This window comes from Balaenoptera ricei, chromosome 6 (assembly GCF_028023285.1).
Source record: "Balaenoptera ricei isolate mBalRic1 chromosome 6, mBalRic1.hap2, whole genome shotgun sequence".
Classification (NCBI taxonomy): Eukaryota; Metazoa; Chordata; class Mammalia; order Artiodactyla; family Balaenopteridae; genus Balaenoptera; species Balaenoptera ricei.
Window position 1 is genome coordinate 89,128,203 of NC_082644.1, and position 16,181 is coordinate 89,144,383.

At 42.8% G+C, this 16,181-nt stretch overlaps 1 protein-coding gene across 1 annotated transcript; it reads right to left on the bottom strand.

Annotated features, from left to right (window-relative positions):
- Positions 1 to 2,128: 2,128 nt before the first annotated feature.
- Positions 2,129 to 15,576, bottom strand: TRMO (tRNA methyltransferase O). The gene is made up of 5 exons (XM_059926506.1): positions 15,447 to 15,576; positions 9,106 to 9,280; positions 8,132 to 8,289; positions 4,558 to 5,220; positions 2,129 to 3,530 (listed from the first exon to the last, which is right to left on the bottom strand). The coding sequence occupies exons 1-5, from the start codon at positions 15,520 to 15,522 to the stop codon at positions 3,310 to 3,312; spliced, it is 1,293 nt and encodes a 430-aa protein (XP_059782489.1). The 5' UTR covers positions 15,523 to 15,576; the 3' UTR covers positions 2,129 to 3,309.
- Positions 15,577 to 16,181: the final 605 nt, after the last annotated feature.

The window sequence follows — 16,181 nt, forward strand, 5'->3', positions numbered from 1 at the left end:
GTTGATGATGAAAGGCACAATAAAAATATGACCTAAGTTACAGACCATGGAAGAGTTTAGAAAATACTTTCCCAAGCATTATGCTTGTAACAACAACTCCGTAAGGTCAGGGAGGTGGAGATGGGCTCAGTGACTCACCCACGGGCACACAGCAAGCACAGGGCAGAGCAGAAAGAGTGCTTGAACTTTCTGAGGCCAGCCTCAGTGCTCTCCACATCTCCCACGCTGCTTCCCAGGAGGTTCCAAGCAGATCTAGTGGGAATGGACATCTCTGCCCTTATTCCTCTCCCTGTTCTTCGTTTAGTGATTAGATTTCCATCAGCATCACTCTAAGTGAAGCATCCTGTGCTTATGAAGCATAGGGAGCTGCTTCAAATAAAGCAGCATGGTTGGCTGAGCGTCTGCACCTGCACTGGAGGAGGCAGGAGCGCCAAGCTAAGAAGGCAGCCAACTCTGGGACCAGGCGGGTGGGCTGAAATCCTCGATGCTTGGCTGACCAGCTGTGTGAGCCTGAACACGTCACTTAACCTCTGGTCAATATAGGGAGAGCATGTAGCCCAGTGCCCAGGATGTGCTAAAAGTTCAGTAACTGATGCACATTTCATTATGACTGAGTCCTCATCTGCCTCCTTTGGGACTGTATCATAAACAGAAAACTACCAACAAGAGCTTGACAAACACATGGCTCATAGGTTTAGCTAATGAGTCTATCTGGTTGTGCACAGCCTCCACATGCTGGAATAATCCATCCCCCTCCTTAAGCCAGGCTACAATTTTCAAATGTAATAAATGGCACTCATCCTTCTAATCTCTTCCTATATGTGACTGACAAGTATCAGTGTTTCTTGTGGAAGTTACTGTTCTGGAAAGCTGGGGCAGGTGGGCCGAAAGCCAGAATTACCTAAACAGCTTGAACTCCTGGAGTTTATCTCCAAGCTAGTGAAAATAATCAGCTATCAGGGCTCCCCAAACAGGCACCAAAAAGCAAAGGCTAAATTCTAAGGTGGATGTCATTTGTGTCCCTTTCTTTTGAAAAAGTTTCCAAGATGAAAAGGAATAGTAGATTTACTTCAAATGATTTCTCTTGCTGAGGGATGGAAGTTCGTAACCCAGGGATACAAATTTCCTCACAATATGACACTTACTTGCCTAGAGACAAAAGCTCACATGGGGGACTCAAGGATTGAGGGTGGGGTGAGGCTCAAGAACACGTTACATGAGAAACAGCTGAAGAAAACATGGGAGCCTGATCAGCTTTACCCTATGTGGCCTGGCCAGAGGGTGGAGTTATCAGAGAACAGATCTGATCTCATATAAAGGAAGAACACTTTAATAATGAGCTACACAGGGCAGGGGTGAAGGGTCATCACCAAGGGGTTTAAGCAGGGGGAGAGGGCCAAACACTGGGTATAATGAAAAGACTGATGAGCTGGCAGAGAACTAAGCTGGATTATATTTAGGATTTTAGTTCTAAAATCCTGAGAATGTATATTAAAACCCCAAACAACAGAACAGTCCTCTTGCTAGAAGGCCGGTTGGTATGGTCCTAAGAGTTATTTTTTCCATATTAAATATCAACATTTTGTGCTTCAAGACCTGACTCAGTCTCAAAGTAATTTTAAGAGAAAAGAATTCAAAATCAAAATAAAGGGTGGATTGTACCAATGTCAGCTTCCTAGTTTTAACATCATACCACAGTTATGTAAGATGTTACCATGGGAAGAAGCTAGGTAAAAGGTACACGGGACCTTTGCCCTATTTTTTGCAACTTCCTATGAATCTGTAATTATCCAGAAATAAAAAGCTTTTAAAAGTCGATTTAAATATACTTCCCCAAGAGGTTCTAAGTAACCTCAAATAAAACCCAGTTTGTTTCAGAAGTGCAGTGTCATCAGCCACAAATGACTCTGTGCAAGCATCCACAGGCAGCAGGGCTCATTTCAAAACCATGATCAAGCAGCTATTAAGATTTACAGTTGCGATTAGGAAAGCCTACGTCATGTTGACAGGTGTCTAATTTGGTCACACTGATCATAAATCTTCAGTTATCTGGGATCACATCTTTAAAGTCAACCTATAGGCAATACATTCTTTTTTTTTTTTTTTTTTTTTTTTAAAACACTTTTATTATTTATTTATTTATTTATTTATTTATTGGCTGTGTTGGGTCTTCGTTTCTGTGCAAGGGCTTTCTCTAGTTGTGGCAAGCGGGGGCCACTCTCTTCATCGCGGTGCGCGGGTCTCTCACTATCGCGGCCTCTCTTGTTGCGGAGCACAGGCTCCAGTCGCGCAGGCTCAGTAGTTGTGGCTCACGGGCCCAGTCGCTCCGCGGCATGTGGGATCTTCCCAGACCAGGGCTCGAACCCGTGTGCCCTGCATTGGCAGGCAGATTCTCAACCACTGCGCCACCAGGGAAGCCCAATACATTCTTAAAACTGCTTCCCGTGTGGTGCTTATACAGGAATCATGTACGGACTTAATTACTCTATCTAACTGTAATACAACAATGTGTTTGTGTCTTCTTCCTCCACAACTATGACCTACAACAAGAATTGCATCCTGTTCATCTCATTCTATCACCAAAACCTAACTCACAATAGTTCTCAGTAAACAGTCATAGAATAAATAAGAAATAAACCAGTAATTAAGTTATTTTCTTGGACTTCTCAGAGTGACTTTCTTTTCTGACACAAAGGCATCCAAAGAAATCTTAGAGTCTCTAACTTTGGAATCAGGATTAAATATTACACATACATGTGTGTGCGTGTGTGCGTGTGTGTGTGGCAAAGTCTCTGAAACACAGGGGTTTAATCTCTAAAGGTCTTTATAACTACTTGGTTTTGATTTGTTAGTTTCTTAAGATATCATAACTCAGTTTGATTTAGAATAAAACAGAGAGGTCAGGCTTTTTCAGACAAAAAAATCAACATGAATTGTTCAACACATCCCCCCAGCTTCTGCCCAGTTTTATCAAGTGCCAAGAAGAATTGACTTCTTTCAGAAAACACTGATAAAGCATCACCTTTGGATTCTTCAGTATTAACTGATCAAAAACGATCATGCTATGGCGATTTCTCCAAATTCTGTATCTCTTAGTTTATTAAAACACATGTTTTTCAAATAAATATTCTGAACAACCCAAATCAATCAAAGCAGTGAGATCACAAAGTGTTGCGTCTTTCTGCAAAGAAGGCACATCATTAGCTTGTACAGAAAATCCAACAGCCATACTGAAGTCAATTAGGCTGTCTTAAAGACTCGATGGAGGCTACTCACGATCCCAGAGACACCAAGGACTCCACAGGTCACTCATCTGAACAGGTCAGAAGCCGGCTTGATCCTTAAGACCTCTGCAAAACCATCACCAAACCAGCACGTGACATGTGCTATGTCTACTGTAAAGTAGAAAAGACGATCCTGGCAGACTTTCCGTCGATAAACAGACCGAGGGTCGGCTGACAGCACAGCCTCGATGGCACACCTTGCTTCCTCCGCTGACTGAAAATATTTAAATGAAGCCTGACCAATACCTGCAATAAGAAGAACACAACTTGGGGATTCCCCTGGCGGTCCAGTGGCGACGACTCCACGCTTTCGCTGCTGAGGGCGAGGGTTCAATCCCTGGTCGGTGAACTAAGATCCCACAAGCCGTGAGGGACGCACCCCACTCCCCACAAAAAAAAAAAAACTGACCTTCCTCTTCCCATGAACTGTATACAGTGATTAAACAACTTTCATAAACAAAACTTTAAAAGTAAAGAGATTGATTTAAAAATCAAATGTTCTGTTTAAACATAAAGCCTTAGGAAAGAATGAGTAGCACAACCATCCAGGGGCAGGTGAAATCTGACATCTCCTTGGCAACTAACTGGCTACTTCTTACAGGAATCACCGCACCCACTTTTTAATGGGCCTCTCCTTCACTCTGGACAGCTGCTTGGAATCTGCTTGTGGGCTGGAAAAACCAGATAACAATGTTGGTTAACAACCATGTATTAGAGTACACAGGCTCCAAGTTAAAAGCCCTGTGGCTTCTCTCTTCTGCAGTGAAGTGCATGCCTCTAGTGCTGGGACTTTACGGGGACAATTTCTATGCTAAGACACTCTTTCCTTCTTACTCCTGGGCTCTGTGACAGAGGTCGAGCTATCCATCACCCAATAGGTAAAACAAGATGAGACGCTTCTCTACTCAGATAGTGAAACAGATGAAAAAACTCAATCTACATAGGTACAGAGCAAGCACAGTTTAGCTTCCGAATGCTGTTTGAGAACTCCAAGAGCTACTGCCACACGCAAACAAGAGGCCCAATTCCTGGGCAGCAGCCGTTCTCAGTGAACACTTGACTGAGTGTCCGGCACTCACTGTGCTGAACAAACAGTTGTTGATTGAAAGCCATCAGATGATGACGTTGCCCAAGTATGATTTTATACTTCTACATTTCTTTACAAGTCATAATCACAAATACTCTATATAAAACTGCCCTCAGAAATAGCAAGTTTGCCTAAATCTCCTAGTAAAAGCTCATCTCTCATTCAGAAACAAGAAATGGAAAGTACCTGGTTCACCTGAGCTGAGGTGCTCAAGGTCCATCTCCGCGTGAGGAGTAAAACGGACTCCCAAGGTGGCCACGGGAGCCTCTCTCACCCAGGCGGGGACCGCACTGCGGTGGGCTGCACCAGCCGCCCTGGAAGGGCAGGGAAGAGCCTCGGGCGGCACCTCCGTGCTGTGTCCTTGTGGGACCACTGCTGCTTCCCCTCTCCTCAGCCTGCTGTCTGCTTGTTCCTCTGAAAAGCTCTTCTCCAGGCAACATGGGCCACTTTGCTCTTCTGCTACCCTAGGACTCGGACCACTTTCTGATTCTTCACCCAAATCTGCTGCTCTCTCCCTGGGCTCAGGTGAGCTTTGCTGGATTTTTGCTGAGTTGTCGTGTTTTGCGTTGTTTTCTCCTGAAGTTCTATCTTCAGGACATTTAGGTTTCTCCTTAGTGCAACTGTAGAGCTGTGGTTCCTCGTACCCTGAGAGCTGTTGCTGGTCACAGCTATCAGTCTTGCCATCACACTGGGACACGGTTTTTGGTTTACATTGGTTATTCTGTAAATTAAAGTCCCCTAAAGGCTCAATCAAATTTTGTGGCGAGTCATAATCAGCTATGTAGGGCTTTATGTCTAGTACAGGTGTGCCATGAATCATGTCAATTCCAGAAAGGTATACGGCTCCACCTATAATGTGAAAAACACCCTCTTAGAAATATTAACAATGAAGAACAGTGCAAACAACTGGAGAATCAACACCGTCTGCTTAAACCCCACCAAGCTTACTCACAATTCTCTTACGCACCAGGCCCTCTTATACCTGGTGCCAAGATACAGTTTTCTTTCTACCTAGAAACCCACTCTCTTCTTTATCTGTCAAACTCCTACTTGCTCTTAAAGGCTCTCACGTAACACCTCCTTTACAGAGCCTTTCTGGCTCTTCCAGACATAAGCATTCTTTCCTCTGGGTTCCGCAGAGGTACCTGTGCCCAGACCTCTCCTGGAGCCCTTGTCACACGGTCTAGCAACGACCTGCTTAGAGTCTCTACCCCTAGACAGTGAGTAGGTCCTCGAGCACTAGGTGGGGCCATCTCACCTTTGCATCACTGAGGGCTTCTAACTCTGTTCCAGACACATCAGAGTCCTCAATATATCTCTGTGGGACTGATGATGGTTTCCAATGTGTCAAACAGAGTCTAAGGTGGCCCCATGATGTCACCTCCTGGTGTATAATCCCCTCTTCTTGAGTATGACTTGATATCACTTCAGTGACTACGTTATGTTATCTAAGACTCCTGTGTTTGCTGGCAGATTCACTTGAGAGACCTTCCCTGTGGGCTTGAAGAAGCAAGCAGCCTTGCTGGGAAAGCCCGTGTGGCAAGGCACTGCGAGAGGTCTCTAGGCGCTGGGGGCCACCTCTAGAAGCTGGGGGCAGCCACCAGCCAACAACCAGCAAGAGGCCAGGACCCTCAGAACCACAACTGCAAGGAAGCGAATTCTGCCTATGACCAGAGTGGGCTTGGAAATGGATTCTTCTACAGTCAAACCTCCAGAAAAGAATTCATTCCACTTCACTGCAGCTTGGTGGGACTCTTAAGCGAGGACCCAGCTAAGCTGTGCCCATACTCCTAACCTATAGAAACATTATAATGTTTTAAACACATAATAAATGTGTGCCGTTTAAACTGATAGTGCATGGTAATTTGTTACACAGCAATAGAAATCGAATACTCCACTGAATAAACGGGGCACTTCCCTGTGGTGCAGTGGTTAAGAACCCGCCTGCCAATGCAGGGGACACGGGTTTGATCCCTGGTCCGGGAAGATCCCACATGCTGCTGAGCAACTAAGCCTGTGTGCCACAACTACTGAGCCTACGCTCTAGAACCCACGAGCCACAAATACTGAGCCTGTGCGCCACAACTACTGAAGCCCACATGCCCTAGAGCCCATACGCCACAACTACTGAAGCCCACATGCTCTAGAGCCCACGTGCCACAACTGCTGATCCCACGTGCTGCAACTACTGAAGCCTGTGTGCCTAGAGCCCATGCTCCACAACACGAGAGGCAATGAGAAACCCCGCTCATTGCAACTACAGAAAGCCCGCGCACAGCAACAAAGACCCAACGCAGCCAAAAAAAAAAAAAAAAAATGAAACAGAACATAAGTCACCATTACCAAATATTAAGGAAAGGTCCCCTGTTGTTCCACTTATACAGCTGCTGTTCAGTTCCTTCTACTGGGGCAAAGTCTACTAACTTGATCCTTGGAAAACTGGCCCAGTGAGAATCAAAAACTGCATGTGATCACATTTGATCCTATCTCCATTTGAGAAAAACATGACTAACAAAGGACTCTGATTTCTAAAACATGCTTATTGTGAATGAACCTGGAACTTTGGAAAGAAGATTTTGGACTTTCTAAGTGATAGATTATGCCTAATAATGTCTGCAAAAGAAACAAAAGCACTGGGGTACAGGTGAGAGTTCGTGGGATTTGAAGTCAGACAACCCCCTGGCTGGATGCTATTGGGTAAATTATCAAACATCAAAGAGCCTCAGTGCCCTCATCCATAACACGGAGACTGCTACCTTATCAAGCCCACAAGCCACTGTGAGATACCATACGTGAACACCCTTTATAAACTGCAAAGCACCACACAAACTCTAGTCATCCTCATAACACTTATTTATAAGAGTGTCTACAGTGCTACTGTGTTTGCCTTTCACCTTTCTGATTTGATCTTCCCCATTAAAATGCTAAGATCCTCTGTTGGGCTGGGATTTTTATCTAATCTGCTTGCCACTATATCCCCAGCACCTAGAACAATGGTTGGCACATATTCAGCGCTCAGAAAATACGTGTGGGTTGCACAAACGATCATAAAACGTTCCAGTACTGCTACCCAAGTTGTGTGTTACCCAGCACACCCAAATGTGCTGATCAGGTCCAAAGGATTCAAGAATGGGAGGCTTTCAAAAATGAACGGCTCAGTAATGTGTTTATATATGAACATGTAGTTAAATCTAATCTGGTATTCTACACAGGTTCTCCCACAATCTGACAGACGTTCAACCTATGGTGTATTCATCCCAGACCCTCTGCCTCACATCACAGGGGACAGCGGCACTGCAGCCACGATGCACGTTCATTTCCTCAGGGCTGCAAGGAAGAAATGATCCACCACCCTGTGGTCAGATGTGCTGACCATATGTGCATGTGCAACCAGTTACTGTGCGTTAAATTTTGAGAGTGTCCAATTATTTTTAGATCATTTTATATTTACTGCATTCCAAGTCAGGAAAAATTTGGTTACTAATTTAATGATTATAAAATCTTAAGAGTTACTTTTAAATAATTTAATAACTTCTGATAAATATAATGACATAAACTAACTCTGAGCATCCTATGAGAGCTTATTCCAAAGTGCTTCAACGCTGACATTCTTTTAATTGTTTCATTTTCTTCAATGTCTGGTGGTTCACAGGGGCTAACACCATCGGTACTTGTCTCAATTAACAGCCAGTGCTGAATACTATGTTGATTTTATAAGACTTCTTTTGGTTAAGGAAAAAATGGTAAAAGTACAAATTACCTTCTACCTTTTCCAGTTTGGCTAGGGTCAGTCCTATCGCATTGGGACGATGTGGGCTCCTCGTAGAGAAAACGCCAGTCTTCATACCATTCAGCCTAGGAGGCTGCACTTTTGCCTTACAGCTCAAATGACCATTTTTGTGAAAAACAAACAAAATCCTATTGAAAATAAACCAAACCATTGAGTAAGAAAAGAACATAGTTAATCTATCATAATGATTTGAGGGAGAAAAAAAACTTTAATCCCCACAAATTAAAACAGAAAGAATGCTTCTAATGGTACTAAAATGTAATCAGTGGGGGAAAAAAGAATAATATCATTCCCGTTTTTTGAAAGAAGACAGTCTTATCTCTATATCCACTGCCCGTAACACAATGACTGGCACATGCTAGGACCTTAACAGGCTTTTGTCAAGTACCTGAATAAACAATACTTCATGGGTCTAGAGCAGGGTCCACAAACTTTTTCCGTAAAGGACCAGGCAGTAAATATTTTAGGGTTTGCAGGTCAACCAGTCTCTGCTATAAATAATTCAACTCTGCTGTTGTAACACAAAAGCAGCCACGACCAACACATAAATGAATGCACGTGGTTATGTTCCCATAAACTTACTTACAAAAACAGAAGATGGGATGGGTTTGGTCCACAGGCCATAGCTTGCTAACCCGTGGTCTAGAGGACAGAATAATGACCCATGGACAGAATCGAGAAGGTCTACAGATTTCAGCTCGACAGAAGTCATTCAACAAAACTGGAACCAACTGTAAATGGAATGTGCCCCGCAGTGGATCCCAAGCTTCCCCGAGGGTGTCCAAGTTATGCAGACAATCACATGCATGAATATAGTACAAAAATCCCATGCAGTAGACAAGGGTGGTCTGGATGGCAGTCTCCAGGGTTGCCTCCAACTGGAGTACTTTACTCAAGGGCAAGTTATGGTCCAAAGTACCATTTCTAACTATAAAACAACTTACCAAACATGAGAAAACTGTTCTAAGCCCATCAAGGAATGTTCAGGATTATTAAAGATGCTTTTTCTAATCCTCAAACAAGCCCGTGAATGGCTACAAATGGATGGCTGCCTTGGAGTACCATTCTTGGCCGAGAAACAGGATTCCAAGTAACCAATTGGCTCAGTTAAAAGATTCCCTACAGAAGAAAATTAGATAAGAAATCATTAATGAAAAGGTCAAGCAAAGATGTAGGAAGACATGTTTTCTTTAATGCAACGATTTCATAGTTTTAAAATCTATTAGATGTTATGCAACTATAAAATAAGATTCTTACAGCATTCAAAAATATATATAAATATCCTTATCATTACATATATCATTGTTATCAATACATCCCTTTAGATAATAAACTGGAAAGAGTACTGGTCTAAGAAAGAAAGAATGAAAGGAAAAATTCATTTTTAGAAGAACTACTATGACTATAATTCAAATTCTATGCTACCATTACTATGTTATGTGACCTTGGTTAGGGCTAAGAGGGTATTTCAAACAGAGGGAATAAGCTGCACAAAGTTAAATGAGAAATTTTATAGCATAAGCAGGGAACAAGCCATTTTGATTGGCTGGAGTGTGAAAATACAAGGCAAAGAATAATGAACGATAAGGAAACAGAGACTGTATATAGGTAAAAATGCTTTCAGTTGAAAACAACAGAACACACGAAACTAGTTTAATTAAGCAATAAAGGGAGTGTATGGGATCACAGTACTAAAATATCTAGAGGCAGTCTAGATTTCAGGTTAGGCTTGCTCCAGCAGCTCTCTGCCCCACTAGAATGTAAACTCCATGTGGGCAGGAGTTTTTCTGTCTTACTGACTGCTATGTTCTCATTGTCTAGTACTTGCCTACAAGAGGATAGGTACTTTAAAAATTCATGCTACATGGAGAAAAGGATTATGTAAGTCTAAACTGATTAAAATGGAAAGTGAAAAAGTGAAAGAAGAATGTGTATAACATAATCCTATTTATGAAAATTTTATGTATTTACCTAACTAATCATGTACATATGTATGTCTAGAAAGCTATCTAGAAGGATATTCACCAAAATTTTAACATTGGTTAAAACTGGTGGAGACTTTAAATTGTGTTCTTTTCTGTTTAGGCTGGTTGTAATCCCTCTGATATTGGTATCATTGCACCATACAGACAACAGTAAAAAGTCATCAATGATTTATTGGCACATTCTTCTATTGGGATGGTCGAAGTTAATACAGTAGACAAATACCAAGGAAGAGACAAAAGTATCATTCTAGTATCTTTTGTTAGAAGTAATAAAGATGGAACTGTGAGTTAAAAAAAAAAAAACTGGTAACTGGTGGAGGGATTGTTGGATTATTTTTATATTTAACTCTGTAATTTCTATAATATTTGAAAATTTTACAATAATCACAAATCATTTTTAAAATGTTTTAAACCAGTAACTCAAAAGAAGAAAAAACTGGCCAGGCAACATCAATATAGGTTTAAAGTAGAAGGTATCTGCAACTAGCATTTTGAATTTATAGATAACTTTTTTTTCACATTTCATGAAAGCTGTATTAGCTTCTTTTAAGAGATGATATAAAGACATTCTAGAACCTCATTTTATTTCCGGTTTCCATTAAATCTATCCTATCAGCACAGGTGGGCAGTGAGACTATAGGCCTGTCCTTCATAGCACCTTTCATGACTTTTCCCTTATAAAAACTAAATTACGTGATACATATAAAATATTACATGCAACATATATATAATAAAGCATAATGTTAAAATGAAATCCTGTGTACCACCACCCAGCCCAAAAACTAGTGCTTTACCAACAACTTGCATCTTTTTATGTTGCCGCTCTCCCTACCTTTCCCCTGAGATAAACAAGAGCTTGAATGTGGTTTTTATCATTCATTTCTTAAATATGATTTTATCACATGCATATGCATGCTTAAACAACGTTTCATTTATTTTGTCTTTGAGTTCTATAAAAACTGGTATCTTCTCAGACTTGCTTTCTCTCTCTCAATATTATGATTCTAAGATCCATCGACACTGTGTATGTTTTTGATGACTTTAAGTTTTTTTCCAACTACGTTCACAGGCACTCTTTTTTTTAAACCTTCACGTATGCTCTGTGGAATTGATATAGTAGACATTTTAAAGATGAAGGAACTAAAGTCAAACAATTCTCTGGTGTTCATAAAAATATCATGAAGAAAGATGGCCAAAAAGGGCTCCTACCCTAGTCAGTTATGTTCTGTTTTATTTAACAAACACTTTCCAAGTGTCTACAATTGCCAGACATTGTGCTAAGTTTGGGGGAAAAAATACAAAACAAGAACTCGTATCACAGTGGAGTTAACAGTTGATTGATAGAAACTCACAATATGCTTCAATATCATGGGAAATGTCATATCTGCAGTATGATCAAAGACTTTTGCCTTTGACTATCTGATTGGGGGTCTACAAGTTTATAACTAACTTGAGCTATCACTTCATTGAATCAGTCTATACCTGTTTTTCACAGGTTATACATACGCTATGATAAATATAAGTTGTAACCAATTAGATTTATTCCAACCCTGTTTGTTCACCTCTATAAGAACATAAGCAAGATAATACTGGGTAAGCAATGAACTGAACAAGCTACATTGGAAGGAGTCCCTCAGCTATGTCACTCTCAAATGTTTGAGACCACTCTCAACATATCAAATATCTATCTAATAAACGTCGGAACTTAACCATATTCTAATACGTCTGGACCTTATTTATTCTCTGTGCCCCGGTTCTTGGGATATTAAATTTCCAAATATAAATTCTGTTTGAATGCTCTCCTTGAAGTGGAGGCCTGAGAACGTCCACCCAAGGGAATTCTGATCTTCTTCCTCTTGCCTCATATCTCAAAAAACAAACAAAAAGAAAACATTAAGCACCTACCATTTGGTAAGCACTGTGCTGAGTGCCTGGGAACAGGCATAAACAAGAACCAGTTCTCACCATCAAGGTGTGCAGTACATTGACAGAGTGGACAAGTAAATCAACAATTAAATCAAACTGCCTTACATACATGCAGAATAGGGAGAGCACAGGTATGCCAGAGTAGTACTGGCATGAGAACCACACAGAAAGAGGGAGAAGTTTCCCTGGGGCCTATGGCTGGTATGAAAAGAGAAAAAGGACAAAAACAACACAGGGCCATAACACTAGCTGTGTGCCCTTGGGCAAAACTGCTTACCTCTCTAAATCCAGTTTTCTCAGCTATAAAACAAGGATAATCATCCTATCTTGGAAAGATGACTAAAATATGTAAAGTACCTAGTACAACAGAAGGTGCTGAGCAAGGAGAGATTTTTAAAGCCCTTACACAGGATTTTCCCTCAATTTAACAATATTACAACTGTACTAACCATATAATTTTAAAAACCCAACAAGTTATTAATGCAGAGGCTTTCTGTACACAAGTCTTATCAACAAGTCTTGTGCAGACAGAAATGTCCAGGTCCTTTTCCCCTCTTGCCCAGACTATTAAATTACCCTTGTTATAATCTGTCTTCCCTCTGCCAGTCCCTCCCCTCCTCAAAACACACTACACCAGTCCTCTGGATTCTCAGTTCCTTATGCCTCGCTACTCTCTAAACTTTTTGTTTCCCACTATTAACAGATGTCATATTTCTTTTTTTAAATTTTTATTATTTATTTACTTAAATTTATTTATTTATTTATTTTTGGCTGGGTTGGGTCTTCGTTGCTGCACACGGGCTTTTCTCTAGTTGCGGCGAGCGGGGGCTACTCTTCCTTGAGGTGTGCGTGCTTCTCATTGTGGTGGCTTCTCTCGTTGGGGAGCACAGGCTCTAGGTGTGTGGGCTTCAGTAGTTGTGGCTCGTGGGCTCTAGGTGTGTGGGCTTCAGTAGCTGTGGCGCACGGGCTTACTTGCTCCGCGGCATGTGGGATCTTCCCGAACCAGGGCTCGAACCCATGTCCCCTGCATTGGCAGGTGATTCTTAACCACTGCGCCGCCAGGGAAGCCCAGAAGTCATATTTCTTAGCCTGCTATTCAAGGTTCTCTACAAACTGAATCCAATCAACAGTTCCAATACCTCCCTATTCCATCCAACACTTTAAAAAAAATATTTGTTTATTTATTTATTTATTTGGCTGTGCCGGGTCTTACTTGTGGCATGTGGGATCTTTGTTGCCACATGCGGGATCTTTGTTGCCACGTGTGGGATCTTAGCCGCGGCATGCATGTGGGATCTAGTTCCCTGACCAGGGATCGAACCCTGGCCCCCTGCACTGGGACCACAGAGTCTTAACCAATGGACCACCAGGGAAGTCCCCCATCCAACATTTCTGACTTACAGCTCCCGGACCCCATGCTCTGTAGACCTCTGAGCCCTGCTCTCTCCTGCCTGTCAAAATATCAGACCTGGGGCTTCCCTGGTGGCTCAGTGATTAAGAATCCGCCTGCCAATGCAGGGGCACGGGCTCCAGCCCTGGTCTGGGAAGATCCCACATGCCACAGAGCAACTAAGCCCATGTGCCACAACTACTGAGCCTGCGTGCCACAACTACTGAAGCCCGCGTGCCTAGAGCCTGTGCTCTGCAACAAGAGAAGCCATCGCAATGAGAAGTCCACGCACCGCAACAAAGAGTAGCCCACTCGCCACAACTAGAGAAAGCCCACATGCAACAACGAAGACCCAAAGCAGCCAAAAAAATAAATAATTATTTTTTTTATAAAAACCTATCAGACCTGTAATCTGGCAGTATGCAACAATTTTTTTTTTTTAACAGGCACAACCGTTGACCACATAACAATATCTTTTTTTTTTTTTTTTATGGCTGTGTTGGGTCTTCGTTTCTGTGCGAGGGCTTTCTCCAGTTGTGGCAAGCGGGGGCCACTCTTCATCGCGGTGCGCGGGCCTCTCACTGTCGCGGCCTCTCCCATTGCGGAGCACAGGTTCCAGACGCGCAAGCTCAGTAGTTGTGGCGCACGGGCCTAGTCGCTCCGCGTCATGTGGGACCTTCCCAGACCAGGGCTCGAACCCATGTCCCCTGCATTGGCAGGCAGATTCTTAACCACTGCACCACCAGGGAAGCCCAACAATACTTTTTAGAAATTCAAGTTAAACATTTAGAACATACACAAAGATTTTAGTTTCAAAACTTTCATTTAGAACAATGAAAACCGGCAATAACCTAAATGCCCAACAATAGGGAACTGGTTAAATAAGAGCACATCTATAAAACAAAATAGTGTGCAACTTCTCAAAATTAACATTATTAATTGCCATGGAAAGATTTTCATGAACCTTAATTTTGTTTTGTTTTTAATAAATGTAGAGCTGGGATTCAAACCAAAGTTTTGGTTTTTTTTTAAATTTATTTATTTACTTCTGGCTGCGCTGGGTCTTCGCTGCTGCGAGCGGGGGCTACTTTTCATTGCAGTGCACAGGCTTCTCATTGCGGTGGCTTCTCTTGCTGCAGAGCACGGGCTCTAGGCGCAAGGGCTTCAGTAGTTGTGGCTCGCAGGCTCTAGAGCGCAGGCTCAGTAGTTGTGGTGGGCTTAGTTGCTCTGCAACATGGGCTTAGTTGCTCTGCAACACGTAGCAATCTTCCAAGACCAGGGCTCGAACCCATGTCCCCTGCACTGGCAGGCGGATTCTTAACCACTGCACCACCAAGGAAGTCCTTAAGTTTTTTTTTAAAGCTATAAGACAATGGTGTCGCATATCACCTCATGTTTCTAGTGTGTAGGCACTGAAACTATTATGGAAAGTAGACACCAAGATATTAACAGTGGTTTTCTCTGGGTAATGGCCGACTACTTTAATCTTTTTTTTCCATTTGCTTCATCGGATTTCTAAAGTTAATATAGTCTGCCCTAAAAATAGGGGTGAAAATAAAGAGAAACAAACTCATGCCATCTTTCAATGCCCAGTTTAAAACTATTTCCTACACTTCCTACAGCACAGGTTGCTTCTCTCTTGTGGCATTAATTCCGAATCGGCATAACACCTGCTGTATATATCCTATCTCTCCTTTATGGGTGAGAACTCCCCAAGACAAAGGCCACTACACTGCACGTGGCTGTTCTGCCAAGACCAGGCCACCTTAGCTACCAAGACCAGAACAGGAGAGATGACGTCATCCCGCTCGCTTAAGACACATCACGTGGTCTCCTAAGCACATGACCCGTGCCTTCCAATAATCAGGAAAAGCGACCCACGTCCATTCTAGGTCTCGCATTTGCCGTCCCTCCCTGCAGTGAAGTCGGCTCCCTGCACTTACGGCTCTTCGGAGTGCGGAACCTTCAGCCTCTTAGAAGTTACCTGTCTCCAGAGCCGGCTTCATGCACCCGCACGAGGTCGCTGTGGGTCGAGGGCCGGGCTCCTCCAAGTCGCGCATGGCTAGTGGTCTCACAGGTTCCCACCCAACGCGTTCAAGCCTTCCGCTTCCGGGCTCCATGCACGGCGCCTGCGCAGTGCGGGAGAAGTGCGGCGGGCGGCGGACGGCGCCGGAGGCCGCCGCTAGGTGGCGGTTAGGACCTGGATCCCTCCTTCCGCTTCTGAACGTGTGTCTGCTGTGTCGCGCGGACCCCTTGCAGTTGCCCGCCCTTTCAGGGCAGTCAGAAGCTCCAAGTTACCACCCTTTTCAAGGGGGGCACGTCAATGAAGATTTATGCATAAAGATGTCTCTCTCGAAATAATAAGCAACCTACATATCCAGTGCATGACGCTAATTTTTAAATAAAAAGAATATGTATATACAATTATCACATAGCAAGATGATTGGATGTTATTAAATGCTAATTCTTCTTGAATGGTGGGAATACACAGATGGTCATTTATACTTCTCTGTATGCTCCCGTTTTTCCACAAGAAAAACGATGTTTTGTCAGAAAGGAACCCCAAGTAAACCTTATTTCAAATCTAATGGATGGTTAGCCCCACACCAAATTAACGGGTAAGAAGTGCTTGTGCTCCATACCTCACGAGAAATGAAGCGAGAATGAAACTGAGTCAACATGCCATACACATTGAGGGGATTGTAGTCGTTGTTTCTGG

Bases quoted from the DNA above. Each gene is read 5' to 3' on its own strand.
- TRMO (XM_059926506.1), bottom strand. From the start codon at position 15,522: ATGCGCGACTTGGAGGAGCCCGGCCCTCGACCCACAGCGACCTCGTGC. The intron at 8,290-9,105 runs GTAAGTTGTTTT...TATTTTCAATAG, and splicing joins GAACAGTTTTCTCATGTTTG to GATTTTGTTTGTTTTTCACA. The intron at 3,531-4,557 runs GTACTTTCCATT...TTCTTATTGCAG, and splicing joins CCTCAGCTCAGGTGAACCAG to GTATTGGTCAGGCTTCATTT.